Here is a 27,625-nt window from a genome sequence, read left to right on the forward strand (position 1 = left end):
AAGCGAAAAGCACAAAAGCAATGTTCAGGGAAAAAAAGAAAGAAAAAGAAGAGAAGCCGATTGATTCTCCTCTCGTAAGGTAAATAATTGAGACCAATGTTTTCACTCTCAACAATAAATACAATTAATTTGTTTATTGATAAATTAGGTTATGGTTTGAGGTTAATGTCTTATAAAAAGATTTTTAGTCCCTGCCTCCTTAACCAGGGAACTAATGTTTTCAACTTCTTCCAAAAAAGACATTAGCACATTTTGATAATCGTGTACTAATGTTTTCAACTTCCCCCAAAAAAGACATTAGCACGTTTTGATAATCGTGTAAGGTAAAAAATTTAAGCTTATTATAAAGTTTCATTTTTGTTTCTATCAAAACTGTTTTGAAATTTATTAATTTTTTGACTTATGATTGGATGTTTGATTTTTCGGTGGGGTTTATTATTATTTTTTTTCAAAAAATAATTTATGATTTTGTAACTTGCGAAGACAGGCATTTGTACAGGTTTTTCAATGACTCCAGTTGGCATTCGTGGCAGTTTTAATATTTGTGTCATTCATTAAAAAAACTACACAGTGCGTTCATTGCTTCTACAATTTTGTTGCATTCTCATTTGGCAGGGGTGAAAGATTTAAGGAAGCAGAACATTTTGTTTGCAAAAAGTTTCCTAAGAAGACTGCATAAATTCAGATATGATTTGTCAGCAATTCTTAGTTGCAGAAAGCTACCATTATTTCTCGGTTTTTGTTAGTAAAAAATTTCATTATTTGTTTTTTAATTAAAACCCCAATTTTTTTATTGCTCAACTTCATTGTTATTACTAATGTGGGTATTTTACAGAATCGCTGATTATTGCCTGAGACTTTCATTCATTTTTTTATGCACTGACAGGGGTTTTAGAGAACAGTATCCAGACTTTTTTGCAGGAGCTTTGTTTACTGTGACTTAATTTGAAGAATTTTCATTTAGCTTCATTTTCATTTTCAAGACTTTTGGCTCTATGGCCAATGCATAGGCTAATGCTAATGATATCCTTCTGTACAGACACTTTGTCTTGAATGTCGTCCTTGTGTTGAGAAAAATTCTCCTTACAAAATCATAGATTTCTCGCTTGAAAAGAAGCAGAAGAGGGGGAATGTTTTTTTTTTAATATTCTGTTGTCCACAAAATTCGCCACAACAATGGCAGGAATTTAAGTCGTTTCTGTAATGCATATGAATATTTTTATCCAGCAAATCAACATCAGATTGGACAGTTTTGTTGTCCACTTGCATTAGGGATCTTTATGAATTTTGAAAGCCGCGATTAAGAGGAATTTTTTAAGTCTGCACACCACTACAGGCTGGTCTTGTTACCCATCAACTACTCTTTGATCCCAACAAACAATTTCGAGGGGCAAACCATCCTCCCACCAAGTCAGCCATTCGCCTATCAAATATTTGTAGGGAAAATTCTATAATCCTATTCAATTTGACCCTTCCATTGGTGTGCACTTAATAGGCTAAAGCTCGGGACTCTTTTTCGCAAATGTAGATAGAAATCTGCATAATACCAATTCCATTCTTATTTCCCTGCAACTGGTAGGGGTTTCACCTTCAAGGCTGTTTGTGCAGTTGCAACAAATAACTCAGACAAAATTTGTGTGTATATTACAACCATTGCATTTCATTGCAGTTACAAAACCTGGGCATGCTCCATTTTTTCCGTTTGCATAATAGTATTACAGTATCAGCATGGCCCGTAGCCTTCTTACATTGCCTATTGGTGCACTAGGCCTATCCTATGCATTCCCTGTTTATTTTTCAAATTCATTTTGTACTGACATTTTGCATTTCTAATTGAATTTGAGGTCTTGTATCGAATATTGAATGAAGTATTCTTTAAATGAAACCCGTGTGAATTTGATAGGGATAATAGCTATCCTTGTTGAATGGAATCATAGGATTATAAATTTATAAATTTAAGCAGAATACAAGGGCACTAGGGCTCATTTAGATTGAAGTTGTGTAATTATTTTGCAAGTGGGTATGATAAAAAATTCACAATGGATTAAAGTGGATTCTTGAACCTTCCTCTTTTTCCTTTTTCCTTTTTCCTTTTTCCAGCTTGCTAAAACTTGAGTGAGCATACATCTGGCTTTACCATTCATGGAATTTGATAGGGATATTCAGTATTTTAATAGTTTTATTATGCAACGCTTTTTGAATGGATTCGGGGGCATATAAATTTTAGCAGAATATAGGGAAACTGGGGTTCGCTTTCCTTGAAGTTGTGTTATTTTTTTTTTCTTTATTATTTGACAAGTGGGTTAGGTAAGAAACACCCAATAGAGAAAATGGATTCCCAAACTCAGCTTTTCTTCATTTTATTTCAAGCATTGTGAATTTTTCCATTCTTAGTAAAGGATAATATTATGATATGAATTGCCAATATAAATGTGTTTTTGTCTTGCACGGTATCCTTTGCACAACACAGTCTTCCAAATTTCACATGCTTACTGCTCAAGGTAAGTAACTATTTCTTAAAGTTGTTTCTTTTGATTTGTTCTTCAAACATATATGACCAAAATATTAGGCTTTGGTTGTTTTTCCATCTAGCCTAGGTAACAATTCACTGAGATGGAGTTTATTCATCTGTAAATCTTAGAGTTCTTGTATTCTGTAAGAGAGAGAGATTGTTGAACAAGTGTAGTGTAATTCTTTTAATTTTAATAAAGAAATAGATACAGTTTTTAAAGTGATATCTGAATAATAGTAAATTTCTCTATGTCTTTTGAAATTACCTTAAGGTCATATCTTTGCTTCTACCAGTGTTGATAAGTTAGAGAGATGTATTTTTCCATGCTAATTTGATAGGTGATGTGACACTTCTGAGGTATCAATAACAGTATACAATAGTTTTCTCCCTCAAAGATAGTTCAATATTAATGTGAGCTCTTCAACATTTAAAGTTGTTTGAAGACAATAACAATACACAATGGTTTGCTCTCTTAAAGATAGTTTAGTATTAATGTGAAGCTCTTCAACATTTAAAGATGCTTGAAGACAATTGTAGGCTTCAGCTAGCTCATCTTGTAGTGTACTCTAGTTCATTTCATGTCATGTTGCTTTCTTTGCCAAGTTAATTGGTTTAGATAAGAAACATTTTCTTATTTATATTTTACCTTTTGCTACGATTTTCACCAATTGAACGATTTCATTCAATCAAGAGCATTAGCATAATTTCAATGTTCTTTTCCAAATAAAAGATAAGATATTACATAGTTGTTAGACCATGTATCCCAAATTAGATTTCTAGGAATATATGGTTTTCCTTCTTTGTAAGCATCGAAATCACCTTAAGGTTCCATACACAATAGAACACTGACTAGTTGTACGTGTTGGTAGTATACATTTATTAGTTATACTTTTTATTTCTATGGCATTTGTATATAAATGTTGTCCCAAAAAATTGTAGCTTAGTACTTATACTTTTTATATCTATGAGATCCCTGTATAAATGTTCTTTGCAGCTATGTGCACATTCTCATGCTAGATTTCCCTAGTAACTATTCTTAATTATTATAGGACCAGCAACCATTTAGAGAAATTCATGGGACATATCTAAAGTACCTATTTGATGGTCTACATTCCATTGCTATTACTAGTTTAACCAAAAACCAAAAATTTTAATAGAAAAGAAGTTATTGTGATTTTTCTATTGTTTTTGAAATGAAACCATGTGGTATTGATTTATGAGATTATTCAGGTCTTATGGCACTGTTTAAAAACTGCATCATTGATTTAGATTTTAAAGATAAATGCAATGTTCATGTCTACAACCTATTGCTCATATTTTTAATCTTAGCAACTATGCTTTGAAAGTTAGTGTAAAAAATCCTTAACATTTAGGGGAACAAATGAAATCTAAGCAGTAAGCATTATTGATGTTCATGCCTATAATATAGTCTAGTTATTGTGATATATCTATTGCTTTTGAAATGAAATCAAATGGTATTGATTTATGAGATTATTGAAATCTTATGGTATTATTTGAAAAGTTCATAGTTAGCCAAATGAATCAGCACAACAACTTGTCATAGCTATATGTTCCTCCATAGAACTGAAAGTTTGGCAAATAAGTGCTTTTTAGAAACACTCTTGTTTTTGTTTTAAAAAATTCTGATTTTGATACGGATTGACAATGTGATTGTGGTTTTGTCTTGCAGAGTATCTTTTGCACGGGACAATCTTCTAGCTTCGACATGCTGGCTGCTCAAGGTCAGTAATGAGTTCTTAAAGTTGCTCCTTCTTCAGTTCTTCAAACATAAACTGCTTTCCTCTTTGTCTATATTCGATATTTCTAAGTGGGCACCACTATAGATAAAAATCTTCTTAGTCTAAGTAAGTAATCGAGTAAAATGGTTATAAACAGTAGTTCAAACAAACAAAATACATCAGAAAACCCAATTATAGTAGAAACATACAAATCACATGACCAACCACTTATGATATCAATTGATGAGGCTCTAGACAAGGTAAATTGTTTACGAACTGACTCATTCAACTACATAGTTGGTGATTGCTCATTTGACACAGTCCATGGTTTGCTCCATTGTAAATATACACCTAATGAACTACGTAATGGTCTTATAGATCATTTCTTACATTGTCTTCACAATGGTTGTCCTGCAGCATTGAGCTCTTTTGAACATGAATTACATCCAACAATATTTTATGATTTGCATAATATACATGATAAAAATATATATCTACGTGGAATGAGACTTTCAGCAACAAAAATCAATGCCAACGGTGAAGTTGGACTTTGGGGTGACATATTTTGCGTGCAATGGTTAGCACGCTGGTTATATATACCCATATTCATTTGGTCTCTGACATGCAAAAAAACATATTTGCATTTCAATAGAGATGCACGTCATCCTACAATATTAATTCTTTTCCATGATACAAATCCAACTACTGGATATTATGAACCTATCTTTTCAAGGATAAGCACATACAATTGCCTTCAAAGCATGTAATCACAATTGTCTATTGCATGTTACGAATACGACAACGTCTGGAGTACAGTTGCAAATGCATTTGATACACTTGGACTTTGCTGACTTGCTACATCTGTTACTCCATGTGGTGAAAGCATGTTTGCTATTATTGCTTTACTAACTGAAGAATGATTTGATGCAATTGCTTTACGATTGTATATGGCCCAATATTTAGCCAATGCATTGAAAGTGCAAAACAAATTTGCATTGGCATGTGTTGACATGTATGAGAAACCTACTATAACAAAGAACAATTGTCTATTGCAATTGCAATCACTCATTTCTAAGATTGGAATACCATATGCAGAAAGCAAACTTGAAGGTTCTGAATTTTGTTTGTTATAGCTTTCGCACATATTTCATGCAACTATATACGTATGGCAAGCAACTGAACAAGCCAAAGATAAGGTATATTGCAATCGCACATAACAGAAAAAAATATAAACTTGATTTGCTTTCAACACAACTCACGTCATTGTCATTATGAACCACTTTACAAAAACAACAACTAATAGCTAATATGCATAGGAGGCAACCTATTTTGATACAAGTTAATGCAGCTACATCTGCATCTACACTACCTCCTACACTTCAACGAAACCTAGACTTGTTACCGGATGCACCGACTTTTGAACCAAGTAATTATGGTCAACGAAATTGGATTGGTTCATAGAATGTTGCAACAAACAATACAGTTACTTTGCCTATGACAAGCTCAGCAGCCCAAAGAACTACATCTTTACCTAGCTCAAACTTGAAAACCGCTCGCTCATTGCGATGTCACAAAGTTGCAATACGTAATAAAGATAAGCCAAAACAAGACATAGCCAACAAACAAATGGTTGAAACAATAGACATTGCAAAGAAGAAGTCTACTGTTCCACCAGACCACCACTCTTACAATCTCATGGCACACTACTTCACTTAGCATTCAGCCACATTGATGTACTGTATATGACTGTTGACATGCTACCTCTTACTGGTAGATCACATTACCCATTGCCCATTGCACATAAATAAACTTTAATCTGTTCACTTGTTAGGAATTTCTATTTGTTCATATTTGCATAAAAGCAAGAGTTTCTACTTGTCCACCTACATTTAAATTCCATGCAGATATACTATGTTCAGACAATGCTTTCCTGGAAAAGTTGAGCAGTGGGCCAGAATTTGAACCTTATAGAAGAGATTGAAAATAGTTTCAAGTCATTGGGGTTTGGCAAAATACTGCATGCACTACATAAGTGATTGAAAAAGTTTTCCAGTCATTTGTGTTTAAGAAATAAATGCAATACTAGCTAAGTGATGATAAATAATATCCATTAGCTTATTAATACAAAATTGCAATTGGAAGGCTTCTTAGAATTTACAATAAAAAGTATTGGATGAAAACAATATTGTTGTAGTAAGGAGTTGAGGAGCTGAAATACAAAAAAAAATAGTTTCGGTAATATTTAGTCTATATTTTGGATCAAAATAAAAGTTTTTGTTTCTTTTTATTAGAAAATATATTAAGAAATGCGAGCAATTGTTGAAGATCAAACCTTTTTATTCAAGAATGCATGATTTTTTTTCAGAATGTTCGTTGATAGCTCTATATTATAATCTTTGCAAGTTATTGTCTTACGTATCTAAAAACCCGATTCACAAAAGTGTACGTTTTCATATTTCAACTACTGTCAAACTTCTTAATTAACATTTTAATTTGCTTAATTTCGCAAGTTCACAAAAGAGAAGTTGAAAACAATCAAAAGCCGCTTGCTTCAACTACTAGACGGCTCAAAATACTATTCACATACCTATAATATTCAAAGCAACATCTATCTTATTTTTGTTTTGTAAATAACTAGTTAATTGTCTTTCACAACAAACTTTTGATATTATGCTTAGTTTTTGTAAATCCAAATCTTTTGCACTATTCAGTTGCATTCAGAACCCGCATAGTATTAGACACCATACTTTCCAAACTGCCACTTTATACTAGTTTTGAAAACTAGTTCTTAGAACACTACAACCAGTTATCATTTTTGCACCAAATATCAGTTGTAAATTGTTCTTAAAATCATATTATATATGCATTTTTTCTAACAAAGATTCCTACAAGCAATAAAATGAGAAAAGTCATTACCTTTTCATATGTAGTATTATTTATTTTTATACATTTTTTACATGCTCAAAGTAAATACTAGAAAATTGTTCTTAACCTTTGACAGTTCTCATGACAACTTATATTTGGATATGATTTTTTTTGTTGTCCACTGATACATGTCTGTAGCTTTCTGTGACACATCACTACAACTAAAGTCAATAGCATTTTGTGCTATGCCTATTTATTTATTTATGCCTCAAAGACTATATAAAGATAGATTTCAGTAAGAGAATTAAAAATCTTTTCTTCTCGTATTCATACAGTTTTTCTTATTTTGATGCCTTCAGTTTAACACGTCAATCTTAATCCACCTAAGCACAAAAAATACGGAGTTGAATAATCTGGATGTTAAGCTCTAAATCATGAGAAAGTTTGAGCAATCTCAATTCGACTATGATTTTACAGCATAGTACTGATATTTCTTCATTTCCCATATTTCATTTTCTCCTAGTGACCACAATCTCTACCTTTCCCTCACCAGATTTAGCATAGGGCAGGGACTCTAGCTGTATATCACAGCTCTTGTTAAAATAATTTTTCTATTAGTTTTGGTAATTTATCATTGGCTGCTGACATTTTGCTGGGGTTTTAAAGGAATTTAAAGTAAAATAAAATAAAAGAATGACGAGACAATCTTCTGCATAACTTTAATTTGTTTTTAATATCATTTATTGCTAACAGCTGGCATTGGGAGCTGGCATTGGGATCGCAGGACATGGAGTAAATGCACAACACATATGTAATTGAAGGCTCTTTGCTGCTGCTCAGAAAACACATCCTGTTCTCTTCTAAATACCCACTTTTGCACTCTCCGATAAATGGTTGCAAGGGAAAATGGCTACCTCTCACACGATCTATGCTGGGTATTTTTTTCCTTGCTTTATCAAGTTTTGTGCATTCTCATTTCTTAGGGTTCAAAATTTTTTTCATGGTTTTGAGGTAAGTTTCTCGATTTTTCTTCAAGCTGCTACATAGATCAGAAAATATAGAACCAGCGGCTACTTTGCGATGCTTGATTCTTGGCCAGGTGACTTTTGACAAAATTCGAGGTTAGAAATTCAAATCGACCTAACTCTCTGCAAATTAAAATTTAGTCACAATTTCTATTGGAGGAGTTTTTATGTTCAGTGAGATTAGTGTTTCCCGTAGAGGCGGGAAATGTTCATATCAAACAATCAAATTTGTTAATTTTAGTAGCTTTTGCAGAGAAAAAATGGCTTTTTAGGGTTTTTCCATGGTGAAAAAGCACATTTGTTTTGATTTCATTTAGTTTTTGCAAAAATCATAGACAGAAGTTCCTTCCACTTGAATGGAACAGGCTCTTCAACATTTTAAATGTTTGGAATTGTTAATGATGGACCTGTTTTTTAAACAATTTTTGGACGTAGGATTTTCAAATTTCCACTAATTGATGTATTTTTTCCAAACAATTTATTTTGATATTTCGATTCAATTATGTCAGATTTGACCCTTATTGAGAGCAATAAGAAATAGTACTGTAATGGTATTTAGCTAAGAAATAAAAGACTGTGTACAACAAATATGTCTTGTCTTAGATCATTTGCAACATTCTTGGAGCTACGAGTACTTTTTGCACCATTTTAGATCAACCCACAAAGAAAATGCACAGAACTTAGGAATTGCAGAGGCCAAACTTATATTTTTGGGGGCAAGCACCCATTTTTAGTATCTGAATTTTTGGCATACATTGACGGAGATAGATATTTTCTCTTTCCAAGATCCTACTGACTCTGTGTTACAAGCTCACGAGGATAACAGTAAAGTAAAGTAAAGTAGCCTTCGAAAATTTTGTAGCAGATCATTTGCAATAACCTCATAAAATCTTTCAGTTGGATAACAGTCCCGAAACACAAAGGTTGATACATCAATTTGTTGCACATGGGCATTGGCACCAACATAGCCTGTATATAATTAAAAAAATGTACTTATGCCAATTTACAGCATTAAAAACCTATTTAAAAATTAACCAGTATTAATGAAGAGCTAAAAGTTTCTTCTAAATACGATTAAACCCATTTCCAAAATAGGCCTCACAGGACCCTGCTTTAGCTTTCATGGGGTTGTGCCAGGGCATATAGGTTGGTTTGGTACGATACAGATATTAAAACTTACATAATGCTTATTGAGTCTTTTTGCTAGGAAAATAAACTCACATTGCTTTTTCAAAGTTGATGAGACGACTGCTAAGTTGCCAGATTCTTCTGGAAAATCGCTGGGTCCTGGTTCTGTTCTGTCCAAATTCTGGTCCTCTAGAAATTCTCTCCAAATTTGTCTAGGGTCCTGAATTTGTCCTGTGGGTTCGCTGAGAAGGACCCGGGGTGAATTGTGGGGAATTTCCAGCGAATTTGAAATTCAGTGGCAGAACCCAGATCGAATTTTGGCAATTAAACATGTTTTTTCAAATTTTTCAAATTTTTTTATTGCCTATTTGGTCAACTTGACCCTCCAACCCTAAAATAGACCACTAAAAAGGCTGAAAAAGTAAAACATATTTCATTTGGTGATGAGACATTTGATTGTGGTGTATTATGAATTTATTTGCATATATGTATATATTTTTTATTTTTTATTTTTATATGTTATTGTAAGGACGAACCCAAAGCCCGAATCCATTCTGGAACAAGAATCCGAATCCGAACCGGGACAGGCCACAAGAGCAAAGGACTTGATTTAAAATGTCATTACTTATAACATATTCTTTTATGTTGCCTCTGCAATAAAGATGCATTAATAAAATCTTATTTGGCGATGGATCAAATGAAGGGAAAAATACTTTGCTTCAGATTTTACAAATGGTTGGCTAGTTGGCAATAGGCTGTTTGAGTCAATGGTTATTCTTTTATGATCTTCTAAGTTCTAATGAAGTTAGTTCTTATACCTGGTTATTGTTAGACATACACATAATTCACGAAAATGGATTCACTTATTCTACCAAATAGATTTTAAGTTGACATGTTATAGAGTGGTCACATCAATTTCGAGTCTTTATAGTTGACACATTATATTTAGATGCTTACTTCTCTTTGTTTTAATACTTTATACTTTCATAAATGCTTCTCATACATGATAGTTAGGAATGGAGCCTATTTGAATCCTTAATGAGTATTTTTTAAATTGGCTGCTGCTCTTGGTAAAGCGTCCCAAAGGCACGCAATACCAAGATCACATTAAAAAATGAAAATACAATAAGAATTATTTCCTTATCTTAATATATATTATAAAATAGTTCAGGTTCAGAATAACTAATACTGTTCTTTTTGTGTAGGTGTTTGTATAGGCATTAGATTATGTTCAGAAATGCCGCGTAAGGTGAATTCTAACTAAAAGTCTCTTGAAACAACGCTTGTTGTTTCTGCTTGAATTAACTTCAAATGGAATTGATTCAAAGGATTGTTTAGAGTAGTAGATTGTGAATTGTTGATTAAACAATAACAAAATAGTAAATAAGTAATAGGGAATAAGCAAACCATGCAAGGGATTTTACTTTAGGAACCTCAATGTTGGGAAAACCAGTTGGTAGTGTGAATTAATCACAACCTCCTTCCTTCAATGATGGGGCTTTTATAACTCAGTGGAGCATGAAATCCCTGTTATAATGCTAATTATTATCTCATCTCTTTTCTACCTCCTTTTCTTCCTTATTGGTGGTCTAAGGCAAGCTCAATGGAGTAATCAATTAGTATCATACTGCTGATTATTTCTGTCAACTCTCTACTTGCTAAATCTCTTACTAATCCATCCCACAATATCCTACACTCGATTTATTAACCTATGATGTTTGCCTTATATAAGTGTTAAGAGGTATCCACTTGTACACCAAAGGAGTTTGCGTTGTCCAGAAGTTTTAAGAGACAATGTTTTGCAATTATTATTGATTTATATTGTTGCATTTAGGTAGGTCACTGTTGACATTTGCACAAATGCAAGTGAAAATTGAGTGATTGCCATGGACAATTATGCATCATCTGCATTGTGCAGGACCACTGATGACTTGCTCGTTTGCAGAGCAGGACCTTCCTTGGTAGCCATGTCACTGTATTGACATTTTCCCTGTTTCAGTTAGAAAATGATGATTCAAGTATGACTGTTTTTCTGATCCCATACAGATTACGGAAATAGAAAAATGAACAAGCAAAATGTAAGTCTTTTCCACTTATCTCCTGTTAAATTACAAGCAATTTGAGAAAAGGGTACTTAAAAGTCAATGCCATAAATATATTTAAGCATTATAACACTATCCAATCTCTAGGTTGGGTTCCAAACATGTGAAATAATCAATTGAAATTCCCCAATGAGTTCACCATAATTTCAATAATGAATTTTTTATGGCACTTAGGATCAAATTTGGTAGGTAGGAGGACAAACTTCTAAAGTTGATGAGACAAGATGTACAACTAAATAGAGTTTGTGGCCTTATTTAATAGGCAATTTTGTTTATAGGAAAGAATGACAAGAATCCATATATGTTTAGTCATTGACCAGATTTAAAATTAGAACTAAGAATTTGATCAGGCCATTTGCAATCTAATATATCACTAACACTGCAGAAATGGAATTACTTTAGGCAAACCACCTGGAATAGATACCTGTTTCTTTGCTTACACCACTTAAATGTGCATGACAAAACCAAAATACTCACAGTGAAAAGACCAATTAAGGCTATCAGCTCTCAACAGACATCGCAGATAAGTGATAACATGGCCAGAGTTGGTCTATGATTTGTATCTTCATCATAAGGCTCCATGGTTTGTAACAATGTGAAAAGAGCTTTTGAAATATTATTTCATGTCTATTTTAGTGGCTCATAGTCTACTGAACAGATAGAGTCACAATATTTTACAACCATTACAAAACAAATCCCATTGATGCTATAGTTGGAAATCATCAAAATGTCCCTGTAACATAATGTCAGATAACAATGGCAGACTCTTAATAATCTTGGAATTATGGGAAAATGAACTCTATATGATCGAAATGCCCACGTCAGAAATACTAACTATTTTGTGCATAGCAAAAATTTCAACATTTGTATGATCCTACGAGGCTCTATCTGCAGCCACGCTTTCTGGTTGGATGCACTGTTTACTTCATTTAATCATAGTTTTAGTTAAGAGTTTGAAAAAAGATAACTTAATTGCATGTCAGGATGCTTTGAACTAGTGTAATTAGATCTACAGGACTGAATTATCTGCGAACCTTTAATTTTGTATGTTTGATGATGAAGTTTTTGTTTTGCATTTCAATTTTATAATTTAATTTCTTACAAGATTTTAGCTCTTCTAAAACGTTATTTTTATCATTTAGAGAAAATAATTAATGATCATCTGTACGAAAGTCATACCCAATCCAGTAAAGAAGCCTTGAAGAGGAATCAACAAGAATCAACATTAAAATCTTGTAAATGTTCACCGGGCCTTTGTTATAGCAAGGCAATGTTAGGTTGACTGATTACTAGTTGATTTATTTGTAGAAAGTTTTGTTTAGTTATTTATCGTAACGTACATACAAATTGTTTGTTCTTTACTGAAATCTATCATTTCAATTTTATAATTTAATTTCTAAGAAGATTCCAGCTATTTCAAAATGTTATTTTTATTATTTAGAGCAAATAATTAATGAATGTCTCTCTGAAATTCATACCCAATGCAGTAAATATGTTAGTTATTAACCATAATTTACATACAAAGTGTTTCTTCTTTACTGAAATAATTTACACACAAATCATTGCATAAAAAAAGGTGCAACTACTAGCTGAAAACCACTCTTTAAAAAAAGATTATTATTACAATCAATATTGACTTTGAATTTATTGTTTTGGGTAAATTGCAGTGTGTATTAAAGAAGGATGCCATTTGCACAAAATTTTTGCAGGACTGCATGCATCTCATCAAGGTAATCCAAACTTTTGAGAGAATTAATAAACCCAATTCAGCATGGAGATTAATTGCGACAATATCTTACTTTACATTAGAAAGCATCGTGCATTTTCTTAGCCATCTTTTAAATTGAAAAAAAGGATATCGGAATATTTTTTGCCCTTGAGATTGATAAATTCCTTCCTTGCTATTAATGGTTCTGGATGTGTTGTGATTGTAATCAAACTTTTGATATCCATAGTGTTTACTTGACTTTTGGTTTATTATTATTTTTCTAGTTGAAAAAATGACTTGGCAATAACTTGGCTGACCCAACAATTTTAGTCCATTGGGACTAGACAAAAACTTAGGGAGAAGTTAAATTGTTGGGATTAGATAAAAACTAAGGGAGAAGTTCTGCAGTAACCTGGAAATTTTTTTAAACATTGAAAACACATAATTTTATAAAAATATTCTTCAAAAACATGCATATGACTAAATTTAGGGAGCACACTATGAATGTGATTCTTCATATATAGATCAAAATTAGAGTTCTTTGTAAATTATAGACTAAAACAATGAACTCAATAGATATCAAATTTAAGTTTCAATACAAATAAAAATTAAAAATTATTGAATGTTTATAATTTACTTATAGATGACATTTACTTTTATGAAAAAAGGAAATTAACTAGAACCCCAGAAAAATGGAAAAAGAAGAAATAAATCAAACAAAAACCTAGTAGCCTGACAATAAATAAATTATTTAGAAACTCTAATAAAAAACTTATTACTAAAACCAACCCTTAGTTGTTGTGTGACAAGTTTTCTACTGCTACATAGCAGTCTTTAGTTGTCTCAGTTGTTGTGTAAGAAGTTGATTACAATTCTAATTGAAGTTATCAGCATGTCAAAGCAGTTCTTATGTATTTCAATAGTGATGGATTCTGGCTGGGGCAGACTTTCTAAGCATCCCTATACAAGGGTTGATGCTTAGATTGCTGATAATATTTTTTATTTTTTATACAAGGCAGTGGAACCCAGTCCACATTTAACATATCCACCAAAAGACCCTTATAAAACAAAAAATGAAAAAAAAATCTGAGACTTGAAAAAAAAAATAGTAAACAAAAAGAAAAAACTTACCAGGCTACTACCAAACTATTTCAAACTATGCTCTTTAACACTAGCAAACCTTAGAATGCCTAGAAAACCCTAGCCACATGCCTACATACCCTAAACCAACATAGAGCTCAAAAACATAGTATTTTTCAGGTGGACAGAGTTATAAATTTGCTGCATCAGAGTTTCTCTCCAAAAATTTTAAGTTTTTGCTAAGTAATCGGCAAGCAATTGGCAAGTCAACGTTGATTTAATAATGTCAAGAACATGAGGTCTAATAAATGTTTGCATTTTCCTTTGACAAATTTGTTGACAATTTGCAACTATGGCTGTGTTCATGTCCACAACATGAGATCTAATAAATGTTTAACTATCTTGGTTTGATAAACCTGCTGACACAAAACGTTCGCTAGCTACACTATGCTGGAGGGTCCCATCTTATTTGACGCATTTGCAAGAAGCACAAACTAGAAAAATGCATACTTAATTTTAATCACCTCTCTATAGGTTTCGAATAAAAAAAAATAGCAAAGGACAGATGCTATGGCTTGTTTCTATTCCTCATAATTATTTCTTGGAAGAGATAAAACAAAAAAGTTAAGAGCAATGCACATGCAACAAATCGAGTATAATGGTTCAACAAATGTCTAGTATTAAAAACCTCCAAGAGGCAGAAATGCTAGAGAAAAGCCCTGTGCTTATAGGGAAAGCAACTAAAAAAACCATTTGCAAATTTATCAAACAACACTGTTACAGACCAACGAATAGCAGCAACATCACATACATTATACATTATCTTTTGCATATTTAAAATTTAAAATTTATTTTATCCATTTATAATTGTCTTAATAATCAATTATATATTACCTTTTTTTTTTACGTTAAATTTACGTACTGTGATATGGCTACCTGAAACTCCCTCCTCCCAATTTCCAATTATTAATGTTCTTGAATCACTTAAAATCAAAATAACATTATCATTATACTAATATCAGTCTAGGCAGTGCATTGTAGAAAATAAGGATCAAAGCAACGACCGAGTGAATTAGAAACATTGCAGGATTGATTTTTCAACATGGACGCAAAAAGCAGAAAAGCTATGTTCAGGGAAAAAAAGAAAGAAAAAGGAGAGAAGCGGATCGATTCTCCTCTCGTAAGGTAAATAATTGTTATTTCAGTTTTCTAAGGTCTTAAGGTTCAGAAACCCTTTGGTTTATCAGGGTTTGAATTTTTGTGCAAATAGATGAATGTAAGCGTACAAACCTTTTTGATGAGTGCAGGTATAATGAGCTTGACCAGGCAGTGTGCAGGGTCTGCAATGTTGTTATAAAATCGGAACCCCTATGGCCTGCCCACCAGGCTTCACGCAAGCACAAAGAAGTATGCGTCAAATACTTTAAATCCTGTTTTTTTGGAGAAACATGGTACAGCAAAATTCAAACCTTAGCCTTCAAATCTTGGAAGATTTGGGAATTTTTTAGGACAATTCATGTAGAAAATATGGGCTCACTGTTCACGACTCATTTAATGGTGGGATTGGACTGTCAGTATTGTTACTTTACCCTTTTAAACAGTTTACTGCATGGGGTTATGCCAAAATAGATAAAATTAATTATGTACAGTATTTAAAAAAGAAAATCTTAAGGGCGGGACGTAACATATCACAGGCAATTGTGGACGCAGACACGCCTCAAACCCTGTGTTGATGCTATTAATATGGCTGATTCTTAGATCTGCACCAGGACATCACCATAGTTTTGTGTCCTTCACATGATTGTACTCAATACCAGTACCACACCTCTTTCGACTGCACACTATGTATTTCAGGCTATCTAATTAATCAGATGACAGAATACGAAAGTTATATAGAATGCATTTTTTTTTTTGGCAAACGATATATTGTATAAATTCTGGTATTACAAGTGGGTGTTCAGGATCCCAAAAAGTAGAGATTAGTGGCTTTTATCCAAGGTAACATTATCATGGGTTGAGGCAGGATGTAGAGTGGTGTGGGGCCCAGAACTTGCATATGGCGGTGAGAATACATGTAAATGTACATGTCACTTAATTAAAAATCGAAGGCACTGGAAAATTAAAAAATAATGGTAGCAATGATAATGAAGGTCATAGGAGATGCAAAATATTGATTTGTGAGCCTCTAGCAATGATTTGGCTTTATGGTGCTTACATTGTTAAAAACACATCATTTAACAAAAAAATGATAATATTATAAAGTAATTGTACTAAACGTAAAGAAAATTGTTGGAAAATTGAAGCAATGGACTTTTCAATCTTTAGTGATGATTTCAATTTATTTTTTGCATATATTGTTTATATAAATGAGGGTTAAATTGGGATCTTTCTCTTTAGTTTGACAAGAATGGAAAACCTGGCAGTACCCATTATAAAACAATGGCATGCAATCACATGTGTGTAATAGTCATGGCCATATTGGGCGTAGAAGCCAGGACAACGAGTCAACCATCTGAAATGCTCAAAGTTGTTTATATGAGAGCTTTTAATTGCAGAGCTCACCATCACCCAATGTATGGTCAAAAGGATTGGACGAGGATTTCAAGACATGGATTTCCAAAAGCAAAGATGAGGACTAGCTCAAACATGAAGAAAACTTCACCATGATGGTGAACAAATGAGGGAAAGACAAATCTAAGACATGAGCATAGGGGATTCCACATTATGAAGTAGGAATACATCAAGGGTATCTCAAAGTCAAAGAACGTTAAGGAGGAAATTGTTCAAGGAATTCCCTGACATCAAGATGAAATGCAAATTATGACAAGGAATTCCAAACATCATGAAGAATGTTCTAGAGTCAATCAAGTCTACAAGGCAAGATGAGGTGGCATCTCAGTCACCATTTGTTCAATCAAAGGGGTTCTGAGTCAACATTCAATCAAGGATGGAATAAGTGACACATGGTGCTACATCAAATATTATTTATCCTACCTATCCTCATCTCTCACTGGCCAATGTAATGGTGGTTGTAACAAACCCTAATTAGGGTTTTATCTTGTAATCTTGGCCATCGATTGTGAAGCAATCTCAGTCATTCATTGTAATGGGACTTCTATAAAAGGGCTCAACTCTCTCATTTATAAAGGTTAATGTTAGAAGAGTAGAAGAATAGTTGCTAGAGTAGAAGTAGATTAGGAAAGAAGGTAAAGATTGTTGTCAAGATCTTATTGCAAAAGACTTATTGCTCTTCATTGAAGTTATGGTGAATTTCGCTTGTTGATTCAACATGTTGCATGGTCTCTACTTCTCATTTGTTTTAATGTTGGTTGATTGAATGAAAGATCTTGTGGATGATTAATGGTGAAATTCACATATCCATACGACTAGCGGTTTGCTAATTGTAAACTTACCTTGCATGGTCAATTGGAATCCTTATTCAAGCTTAACTTCAATTGCTATTGACACATTGATATGCATTCTCTTGATGGTGTCTATGTTGTTGGTGGTAATTTGAACATCATATATTTACCTTAGAAGATTGCACTAGCTTTGTGGAGTTGTTCATTGATGCCAAAGCAAAGTCTATTAGAGTTTCACTAAGTCATTCACTATATCCTACATTCCTAGGATTAGATTAAACTCTCTAAACCCTTTCCTTTTGTTCTTTCTTTGTTAGATGAGTTAGTCCCAAGTTCAAACATTCAAGCATTCATGTACAATGCGAGTCCCCTTGGTTTACTAGCAAACACATTCCCAATTGAGTTGCCCACATGTCAAGACTTGACATTAGGAACCTTGGAGTCGTCTTGGTTGATCATATATTTAGCATCGAAGATGATTTTGTGCAAGAGGGGGTAAAATATTTTGGTATTTTATTTTGTGTTTGAGGTGTCTAAAAACACATCAACAAGTTCCCATTCAGCCATATGCTTGGAACTCAAAGCTTCTTCCTTCAAAAGCTCCATAGTTATGCCTTCCTCTTTGATCTGGAATGTGACCCTCTCAAGTTGCTTTTGAAGAGCCAACTTCTCCTCAAAAACAATTTCAAAAGAAGTTTAGTTCCATTTCTTGAGATTATATTTCACAAATTGAAACCTTTTAAAAAAGGAATACATTGTAGTCCCATAATCAGGCTTCTCTTCAAACCACCAATCCCTTGATTAGGTTAAAATGACTCGAGTCTCGAAAAACACATAAGTTGAAACTTGAAAGGACCATTCTTTGGGGGATGTTGGAAGATAGATCGGTCCTTATAAAATATTTATTAGTGTTAACTTTATTTGCTCGATTGATAAAGGCAAATGTTGGTGTTGGAAATAAGCCACACCCGGACCGACGATGGACTGGTCCAAGAGGGGCCAGTAGCTCAGTGGTAGAGCACTCTAGCACCGTATGGAAGGTCCTAGGTTCGAGCCCTAGCTGGTCTATGTCTCAACATGGTATTAGAGCCAGGTTCAGGCTAGGAGCCCCAAGCACACGAGATGTGTGGCTTAAGGGGGGGTGTTGGTGTTGGAAATAAGCCACACCCGGACTGACGATGGACTGGTCCAAGAGGGGCCAATAGCTCAGTGGTAGAGCACTCCAGCAGCATATGGAAGGTCCTAGGTTCGAGTCCTAGCTGGTCGATGTCTCAATAGCAAATGCCACCAACAATTGGGTAAGTTGAATTAGTTATCAACTTCCCTCTAATTATCAACACAAGGTTGATAACCAGAAATAAATTGAAGCACATAGACTCGTAATAGATTTCAATATATAAGCATTCAAACTTGCAAGCACACAGACTCACAATATCATCTCAAGGAAGGACCATTTTTTTTATATTATCTCTCTCTTAATCATTCATCAAAAACAATGATAATCAACCCTTCAATAGTCTTTTGGTTACATTGAAGAAAACTTACATAACCACTCAACCGAATCTTTTAAAAGTCTCATTTAAAATAATTACAAGTGCAACATAATAAAATATTAATGTTCCCAAATAACATCATTGAGCAAATAAAATCATGGTTGTGGTGGCACGTTTGATTGGTCCATGTTAACACCATCTCCTTGTGTTGACTGGGCTGCACACCTAGCTTTTTAGTCCTTTAGCACTTGTGTCATCATTGGAATCTTTGAATGTTGGGGAATAATAACATTCTTTGTTCTCAACTTCGACTATAACTTTGATGCTATCCAATTTGGCGGTGAAGGTTGTTGGGTGGCTTTCACATTGATCTAGAGTATAGTTGATCAGTGCCATTTTCCTCATATTCTCCATGCAAAATGATTGTTCATTGAATAGCTCTTCAATTATTTTTTCAAATACATCCTTCTATTCCTTTGTTGTTGCATCTTTGGAATTATCCTTGTTCCTCAAGTGGATGCCTATGCTAGAGAGCTCTTTTTGAATACCAGATTTGATCTGATTACATTTCTTTAGTAGTTTGTTTTGCTTTAAAAATGTGGCCCTTTGCTCTATTCTTTTTCTCCACATGGTACAACTTGTATCATTAGCAATAGGGAGAATTTGTTCAGCCATAGCTTTATCTGCCCCAAGGTCAAGGATCTCTTTTAGCTCGCTATCTGCTTGCTGTCATATGGACTCTTCTTGTTGGTTCTCACAAGTTCTTGTCAATGGCCTTCTTTAGTGGTCTATATCATCTTATACATTTGATAAATATTGCTTCTTTGATTTTAATATCTTTCACCCATTCTTTCGTGACTTTGCCATAAGCTCTATACTTATGCACTTTACCAATCATTTCTTTCCCAATAGTTGAGCTTGGGTCAAATGAGGAGCTAGCTTGACTCATTGGTTGAGATGGATCAATTAGACATTTCAAGCAATCAGTTAGAAATTGCACATATTTTTTTAGCTCATCTTTATCTTGCTTGTCCTTCACTATCCTCTCGACTAGCTTGGAGGTTATATCACTTGAAAGTGATGCATGTCTCCATCCTTGCTTGATGGCCCCAAGTTGATTATAGTTATGTTGTAGTCCCCTAGGGTATCTTGGCTTGGCTACCTTTTGTGCAGAGAGGTGAGCTACCCCTAGTGTTGCTATTTTCCATTAGTTTAGATCATAGTTGACAATCTCGGACTCGCCTCGGACTTGGCAAACCAAAAATTTGGACTCGGGCTCGGACTCGTGAAAGACTCGCAAAAGACTCGGCAAAAAAAAAAACCATAGTTTTACAAAAAAAACATAAAGAAATTAATGCATTTAGAGAACATAAGTGCCATAATTGAAACATTACACATGTCATATGATCTACAAACATGAAATATTTGAAATTTCATCATTCATGGCAGCATATTCAAGTTTTGCAGCATATTCAAGTTTCAAGTTTCAACTCTAAAATGTATAATGGCAGCATAAGTATATAAATGTTCACAAAATTACATATAATGATATGTCCAAGTCCAACTCCAAATGTGAAAAACAACAATGTGAATGAACAAACCAAAGAGAAGACTACATCTTCCTCTGTGTATTTTTCCTAATATAGCTCAATTTTTCAGGCCTTGAGCTAGAAGTAGTAGCAGTGGGTGTTGTGGTATCTAAATGGTGAGATGATTCTTCTTCAAAGTCAAAGTCCTCATCATCGTCCTCATCTTCGTCCTCCATTTCATCCAATCTTGCTCCTTTTGCATCTTGTGTTGCTCCTCTCTCTATTTCTGCAATTTCTTCTTCGGTAAGGAGGACATCGTCACCATCATTTTGTTCATGCATGGTCCAATCACCATATGGATCAATTTCATCCAAGTCAATGGCCTCATGTGAAACACCCTCCACCTGTCTAACTTGAAGGCGAAGGTTGTACCGAACAATACTAGATCATTGAGCTGCTTTTGTGACAATCTATTTCTCTTCTTTGTGTGAATGCTCTCAAATACACTCCAATTTCGTTCACACCCAGAAGCACTGCATGGCTAAGACAAAACACGGATAGCTATATTTTGAAGATTAGGCGTGCCAACACCATAATTCTCCCACCATAAATCTACAAAAAACATTTAGAAATATTAGAATTGAGAAAAAAATGTAACAATCAAGTTTGTAGGTTTTTTCTTGCACTATTGAAACTAAGCTACTAAATTTTTTACCTGGTTGTTGTGTTCCTCTCCTATCAATTGCTAGTTGTGATGAGAAGAGTATCCCCTTTGCACTTTTGTAGATCTTTAATAATGAACATTTCCAAATTTTGAAATAGATAGTCAAAGTGTCAAACTCAAATTCAATAAAGAACATTTCCGAATTCATAAATAAAGATAGAGCAATTGCAAATTTCAAATCTCACCTCCAACTCATCAAGAACCTTGTCTCTCAACTTAGGATCAGGTGTCATCTTATCAATGCATGTAATAACACCTGCCATGACCTCCTCATTAGCCCTAAATGAATCAGAGAAGTAGAATTTCGGGTTCAAAAAGTAGGCGAAGGCATGTATCGGTTGGTGGAGTTGGTTTGTCCACCTACGATCAATGATGTGCCAAAGGATTTCACATTTTCTTGTATTTCCACGATAGTAATGTGAAATGGCCTCTTTGGCCCTATCCATGGCCTCATAAATGAAACCCATTGGCATGCCCTCCATCCACCATATGAAGAACCCTTACCAAAGGTTTTGTCACCTAAAAAAATGAAAACAAATTTTAAATTAGTACAAAATCAACCCCTAAAAAATAAAATCAGCAAATAGACAAGATTGTATAAACTTTACTTTTGTGTTGGTTACTTACTGCAGTCAACTCCTCTCCACTTTTATTGAACCCTTCATCAAAAACAATGCTCACAATCTTCTCTGCTTCAGGTCTTTTGGAGTATGCAGACCCCAACCAAGCATTTGACACAAACATCTGCTTAAGATGAGGAATGGCACTAAGAATGCTCTGCAAAGTGATGAAGTGGCTAGCAAATCATGTCACTCCAGGTCACACAAGGTCCTTGCCGTTTGTGTGTTTTCTCATCAAAGCAAGCACCCAAGTATGGTTGTAGATGAATTTGGTGACACTTCTTGCATCTTCAACCACCTTCTTCACCCATCCAATCTTCCCAATGTCCTCTAGCACCAAGTCCAAGCAATGTGTAGCACAAGGACTCCATGTAATCGAAGGATGCCTCTACATAAGCATTCTACCTGCAGATACATATGCAACTGTGTTGTCCGTGATAATTTGGACAACATTCTGAACTCCAACTTCCTAAACCACACCATCCAACAGATTACACAAAGTCTCTGCATTTTTTATTTCATTTGAGGCATCAACAGACTTTATGAATACCATTGCACCATTTGAAGCCACCAAGAAGTTAAGAAGAGTCCTATTCCGTCCATCTGTCCATCCATCATATAAAATGCTGCATCCTTTTCTCTTCCAATACCTTTTTTTATCATCAACCACACCTTGTGTATTTTGCACAGCTTTCTCTAGCAATGGCCCACTGAAATCATGACCTGTTGGGGCCTTAAACCCCTTACCCGCAATTGTTACTGCATTAACAAAACCTTCCCAATACACACTATTTGCTGCATTGAAAGATAGATTATTGTAAAACCAAAAGTTTGAAGCTGCTATCTGTGCTTGTTCATGCTTCTCTTTGTTCCATCCTATACCTTCAAGTGAAGGTTGTGCACCTGGAACATTGCGTGGTACAAAAAAATTAGGGTCTGATATAACAAGAGTGCCACTAGCCTCACCCTCATTGTCACCAAAAGATGAAAGTGACTGACAACCCCGAGTGTGACCAATGGGACCCGAAGTGGACAATGTGGGATTCATTGCAGCTGCCATGACTTCTCTTGTTTTTTGCCTTTATTCCTTATGCATATCATTCTCAGCAAGAATGGCCTTCATCTCTCTAATAATTTTAGGAGTTGATTTGGGGCATGCCTCAACACCATATCCAGATATTTGTGCAAGGTGGTATTTTAATCTATTGATTCCACCAGTCATCCATTTTGTACATTCAGTGCAAGTGACCTTCCCCTTTTTGCTTCCTGCAATCCCATATTTCCATGCTTTATCTCTTTGTCTTCCTGACCTAGGGGTTGCCCTTGGAGTTGAACTTGCTATTGCTGATTTAACATGAAAAAAAAAAAATCAGCAGGGTTTTATGGAAAATCAACAAAAAAAATGACAATGAATCATTTGGGAAAAATAGCATTCAAAAACAAGAAAAAAAATTGAGGAAATAACTTAGGAAAGAAAATAGAAAAAAATCTGGCAGCATATCCCCTTGTTTTTCAAGATTTTTTTGAGTTTCAAAACATTGAAATGATTCAAATTAAAAAAAAAGAAAGAGAAAAAATCCTTACCTAGATCTCTCTTGCTGATTTTTTCTTCTTCCCTCTACTCCTTCAAACCCTACAAACCTGCTATAACCAAAGAAAAACAAAAATGAAGTGAAAAATTAAAAAAAACTCTGTTTTAACCCTTTACAGGCGTATTTTCATAGGGACTCGCCTCGAGAGTCCTTGGCGAGTCGACTCGCGGCTCCCAAGGACTCGCGAGTCCGTGGCGAGTCTGCGGCAAGTCCGCGAGTTTTAAAACTATGGTTTAGATGTAGTCTTCAACTTTTTGGCCTTGAGAGTCCTTTGCAACAATTTCCCTACAACATCTCTATTTGGTAAATTAACTTGCGCTGCTTTCCTCTTCTTAGAAATGGTCTCTTCAAGCTATAAGGAAGAGGAAGGGGTTTTCATTGTTTTTGTTGTAGACTTAGAGCTAGGGGAAAAACAAAGTACAAAGCTCTCCGATAAGGAGGTTTCCTAGTGACTTCATTTTTTGGAGAGGAGGGAGGAGTAGAACCAATGTTGGGCGGAGGCCTTTGTGGAGGGTTGGGAGAATCATGGGGAGGGAGACTCGCTTGTCTGAGACTTAGATGAATCATCTGCAACTTCTTCTACATCTATCTCTTTCTCCTTCTCCTTTCCTTTCTTTGCTTCTGTATCCTTTGGAGGGGCATCTCCATATGTCATTTTTGGAATTCTCTTATTCGGAGGCTCTTCACCATCACCACCTCCACCAGGGGAAGCCATTTGCTGGGGAACAGGGGGAGATGTGCTTGATGTAGAGGCAGTTTAAGTTTGGCCTTTGCTACACTACCCTAGGATCCTTGTGGCTGCACTTTAGATTTCTCTTCTTTCTTCTTGGCTACTCGCTCATGAGTTCTCTTCATCACAACAACAGTCTTGACCCCAATGTACTCTGCCTCCTTGACGCTCTAGTCCACGTGTATTAGTGGTTGCATTTGTATATGATTGATGAAGATTGGATCCACTAGGTCAGATTCATCATCATCTACTTCAGAGATATCCCAATCGAGTTTGAAAGTAATAATTTGTCTTATTGTCATCCTCATCCAACTCCTCCTTAGTTCATACTCATCTATAGTAACAACATAGCTAGTAGTCTTCTAGTTGTGGGATATGATAAAAGGTCGGGCCCAATTGCAAATTGTTTTTCACAAAATCTTTACCATCAAATGGGAACCCGTTGATGTGTTTTTTATGCACATGCCAACACAGAATAAAATACCAAGGTATCTTATCTTCTCTTGAACAAAGTTATTCAAATGCTGAAGATTTGCCTAAGGATCAATCGAAATAACTCCAAGGTTCTTATATGTAGGGTCTCTACATGTGGATAAGCTTTGTTGGTGTGATGTGATTTTGCTGGAATCACAAGGGGACTTACATTTGTATGCCTGAAAGCTTGATTTGCTGGAACTTGAGTCCTAACTACTCATCGGGATAATAAAGAAATAGCAAAAGGTGAAAGGCTCAGAAAGTCTACTCTTAAGGCCTAGAATGCAAGATGGATGAATGACTAGCTGGAGTCCTACTGGGCTAGGTCTCACCATTAAATTAAACAATTTGACATCGGCTCAGTGCAATATTCTAAGGGAATTTTGAAGATGTTCAAATCGTTGCACTATCAGACACTGATCACCATTCAAGTTAATGCATGAACAATAGACGCATAACAATTCGAAATTAAGCTCATTCAATGCCAGTTGACCACGTAGGGCACCCTTACAATCAGTAAGAGGCTAGTGGTTTGGACTAGGCGGATTCCAAGCGAGTGCATTCAACAATTTTTCTCCATTCAATCTAATTATCTACCATCTAATATGAAGACTCAACAAGAAACCATGCACATTGCAAAGAAACAACATATTTCACCATATCTTCAATGAAAATGGAGTCTTTTTACAACCAAGGCATCAATTTCTTGCCTTCTCTTCCTACTCTATTCTAATTACTATCTAAGCTTCTATTCTTCTATCTTATTCACAATTAACCACTATTAACTATTGACTCCCTATTAACCTTTACACATGAAGAGCTAGAGCCTTATATAGAGAGCTCCTTACATTTCAATGGCTCTGATTGATTTAGAATGAATGGCTAGGATTACAAGATAGAAAACCCTAATTAGGGTTTGTTACAATAAACTCCTTTAGTCAATGAGAAAATTACATTTAATGCATGAGAACCAATGGGAAACAGGGGTAGGTACATCGAAGTTTGTGCCTTCGTGTATAAGCGTGGTTCACTGAATCTGGACACTCTGATGTGGAGTCTTCTGATTGGAGGATTAGTGATTGGGATGCCACCTTGTTTGGTACTCGCTCTGTGATGACCTTGGTAGATCCTCCTTCGTCCTTGATGTGCTTGAGGAACGATGTACCTTTCCTTGGCTCTCCTGTGCTTGATGAGGCCTCTTCACGGTCAAGTCACTCCTCCTCTGGTGTTATTTCTCTCTTTGAAGTGTTTGTAGGATCCTTCTTTCGAGATCTTGCGATTTCTCCGTTTGAGGTCTTTGAGGATGGTTAGCTCCATTGCTTACAACTCCTTGAACACTTGAAGTCTTTAGCACTTTGAGTCTTCTTTTATGCGCTCAAGGGGTCCTTAATGTGAATGAAGCTTGAAGAAGTCCTTCTTGTCCTCAAGTGATCTTCCTCTAACTTGGTCTTGTTGATCTGCAAAACAAACAAAAGATGATTAAGTATACATAATATATTCATTCTAACATAGCATTTCTTACCTTAAATCATCAGCAAGAAGGCATTAGGATTAATTTCACTTTGGACCCTCTCCAAGGATAGGACTTATAATGAGATTTTTTCTCCGGACCCTCTCCAAGGACAGGACCTATAATGAGATTTTTGCTCTAGACCAGACCCTATAATGAAATTCGCTCTGGACCCTCTCCAAGGACATGCCCTATAATGAAATTCGCTCTGGACCCTCTCCAAAGACATGCCCTATAATGAAATTCGCTCTAGACCCTCTCCAAGGACAGGACCTATAATGAGATTTTCGCTCTAAACCCTCTCCAAGGACAGGCCCTATAATGAAATTCGCTCTGGACCCTCTCCAAGGACAAGCCCTATAATGAAATTTGCTCTGGATCCTCTGAGAGGTACAGGAGTGAATTTAGCAATTTCACTTAATTCCCTAATGATAACTCATTCTTCAAGGCATTTGACTTCATAATTGTGCTCCTTTTATGTATAGACAAGTCCCTTGCTCCCAAAAATTGCTTAGGAACGGGGTCACTCAAGGGCCTAGGCAAAACAAAAGACATCCTAGGAATTTTGCTTTGGACCCTCTGAGAGGTTCAGGAGCGAATTTGGCATTTTTGGACAAATTCTTCACATTTTGTGACCACAACTCACTCAAATTCATGCTTAAGGATGCCTCAAGTTCAGTCTGTTGGGTCTCAAATCAACAGATTGGATAGGTTCTAAGGAAATGCCAACTTCTATGCTCAAACCTTCCAATTGTCTTGGCCAACTTATAGAGTGAACCTATTTGGTTACTAACTCTCTCACTTCAGGCTCTGCAGGACCTAGGCGGGTATACCTACTCACTAGTTGTTTTCAATGACTAATGCTTTTTATGGCAGATTAAGTATTTTGATCTGATTTCCTCCTATCTTAGAATGGCGTAAATTCCTAGGATGGAGATATAGCAGATGAGTTCAAGATTGTTGTTGTAGAAGCTATTCGATCTTTGTGCTTGAAATTTATATGTATACACTATTTCTAGTTTACTCTATATTTCTTAGTCAGCTACTCCTATTACTTTTTAAAGTGAAATATGAATTGATGAGTGGTATCTTATAGATGACCAATGCCTTTCTTTGCTGTTTGGGCTACAGAGTCTTTATATTTCTTTGGGACTTATTGTGTAAACTTATGAGACAATTTTTAAACCCACCCCCTCTCGATGAGTCTGTCAGTTATTGTTTCTTATGAGGTCTACTTCAATGTCTATATTGTAAACTGCTTGAATGAATTTAACCCTAACTTTTAAGAGACCATCCAAGGAAGAAATACAGGGAACAATTACAATTCGCGAGTAAATCTTTTTGATCCAAATCTACAATATAAAACACAAAATTTTACTGGAAGAACACGAATAGCCTTATCTCCTTTAGATAATATCATAAGCAATTGCCT

The 27,625-nt window shown here is 35.0% G+C and overlaps 1 protein-coding gene and 1 long non-coding RNA gene across 2 annotated transcripts in view; both read left to right on the forward strand.

Moving 5' to 3' along the window:
- Positions 1-3,338: 3,338 nt before the first annotated feature.
- LOC131032038 (uncharacterized) lies at positions 3,339-8,237 on the forward strand. The gene is made up of 3 exons (XR_009358570.1): positions 3,339-4,254; positions 7,870-8,051; positions 8,153-8,237. It is a non-coding gene; the product is annotated as an uncharacterized LOC131032038 (long non-coding RNA).
- Positions 8,238-15,229: 6,992 nt separating this feature from the next.
- The window catches only part of LOC131053208 (protein ABA AND ROS SENSITIVE 1), a 90,652-nt gene continuing 78,256 nt past the window's right edge, over positions 15,230-27,625 (forward strand). The window contains exons 1-2 of the mRNA XM_059208121.1: positions 15,230-15,344; positions 15,467-15,566. Coding sequence (XP_059064104.1) covers positions 15,262-15,344; positions 15,467-15,566 — 183 coding nt within the window. The 5' untranslated portion in view covers positions 15,230-15,261. The remainder of the gene's footprint in view (positions 15,345-15,466; positions 15,567-27,625) is intronic.

This window comes from Cryptomeria japonica, chromosome 7 (genome assembly GCF_030272615.1).
Source record: "Cryptomeria japonica chromosome 7, Sugi_1.0, whole genome shotgun sequence".
NCBI classification, from domain to species: Eukaryota; Viridiplantae; Streptophyta; class Pinopsida; order Cupressales; family Cupressaceae; genus Cryptomeria; species Cryptomeria japonica.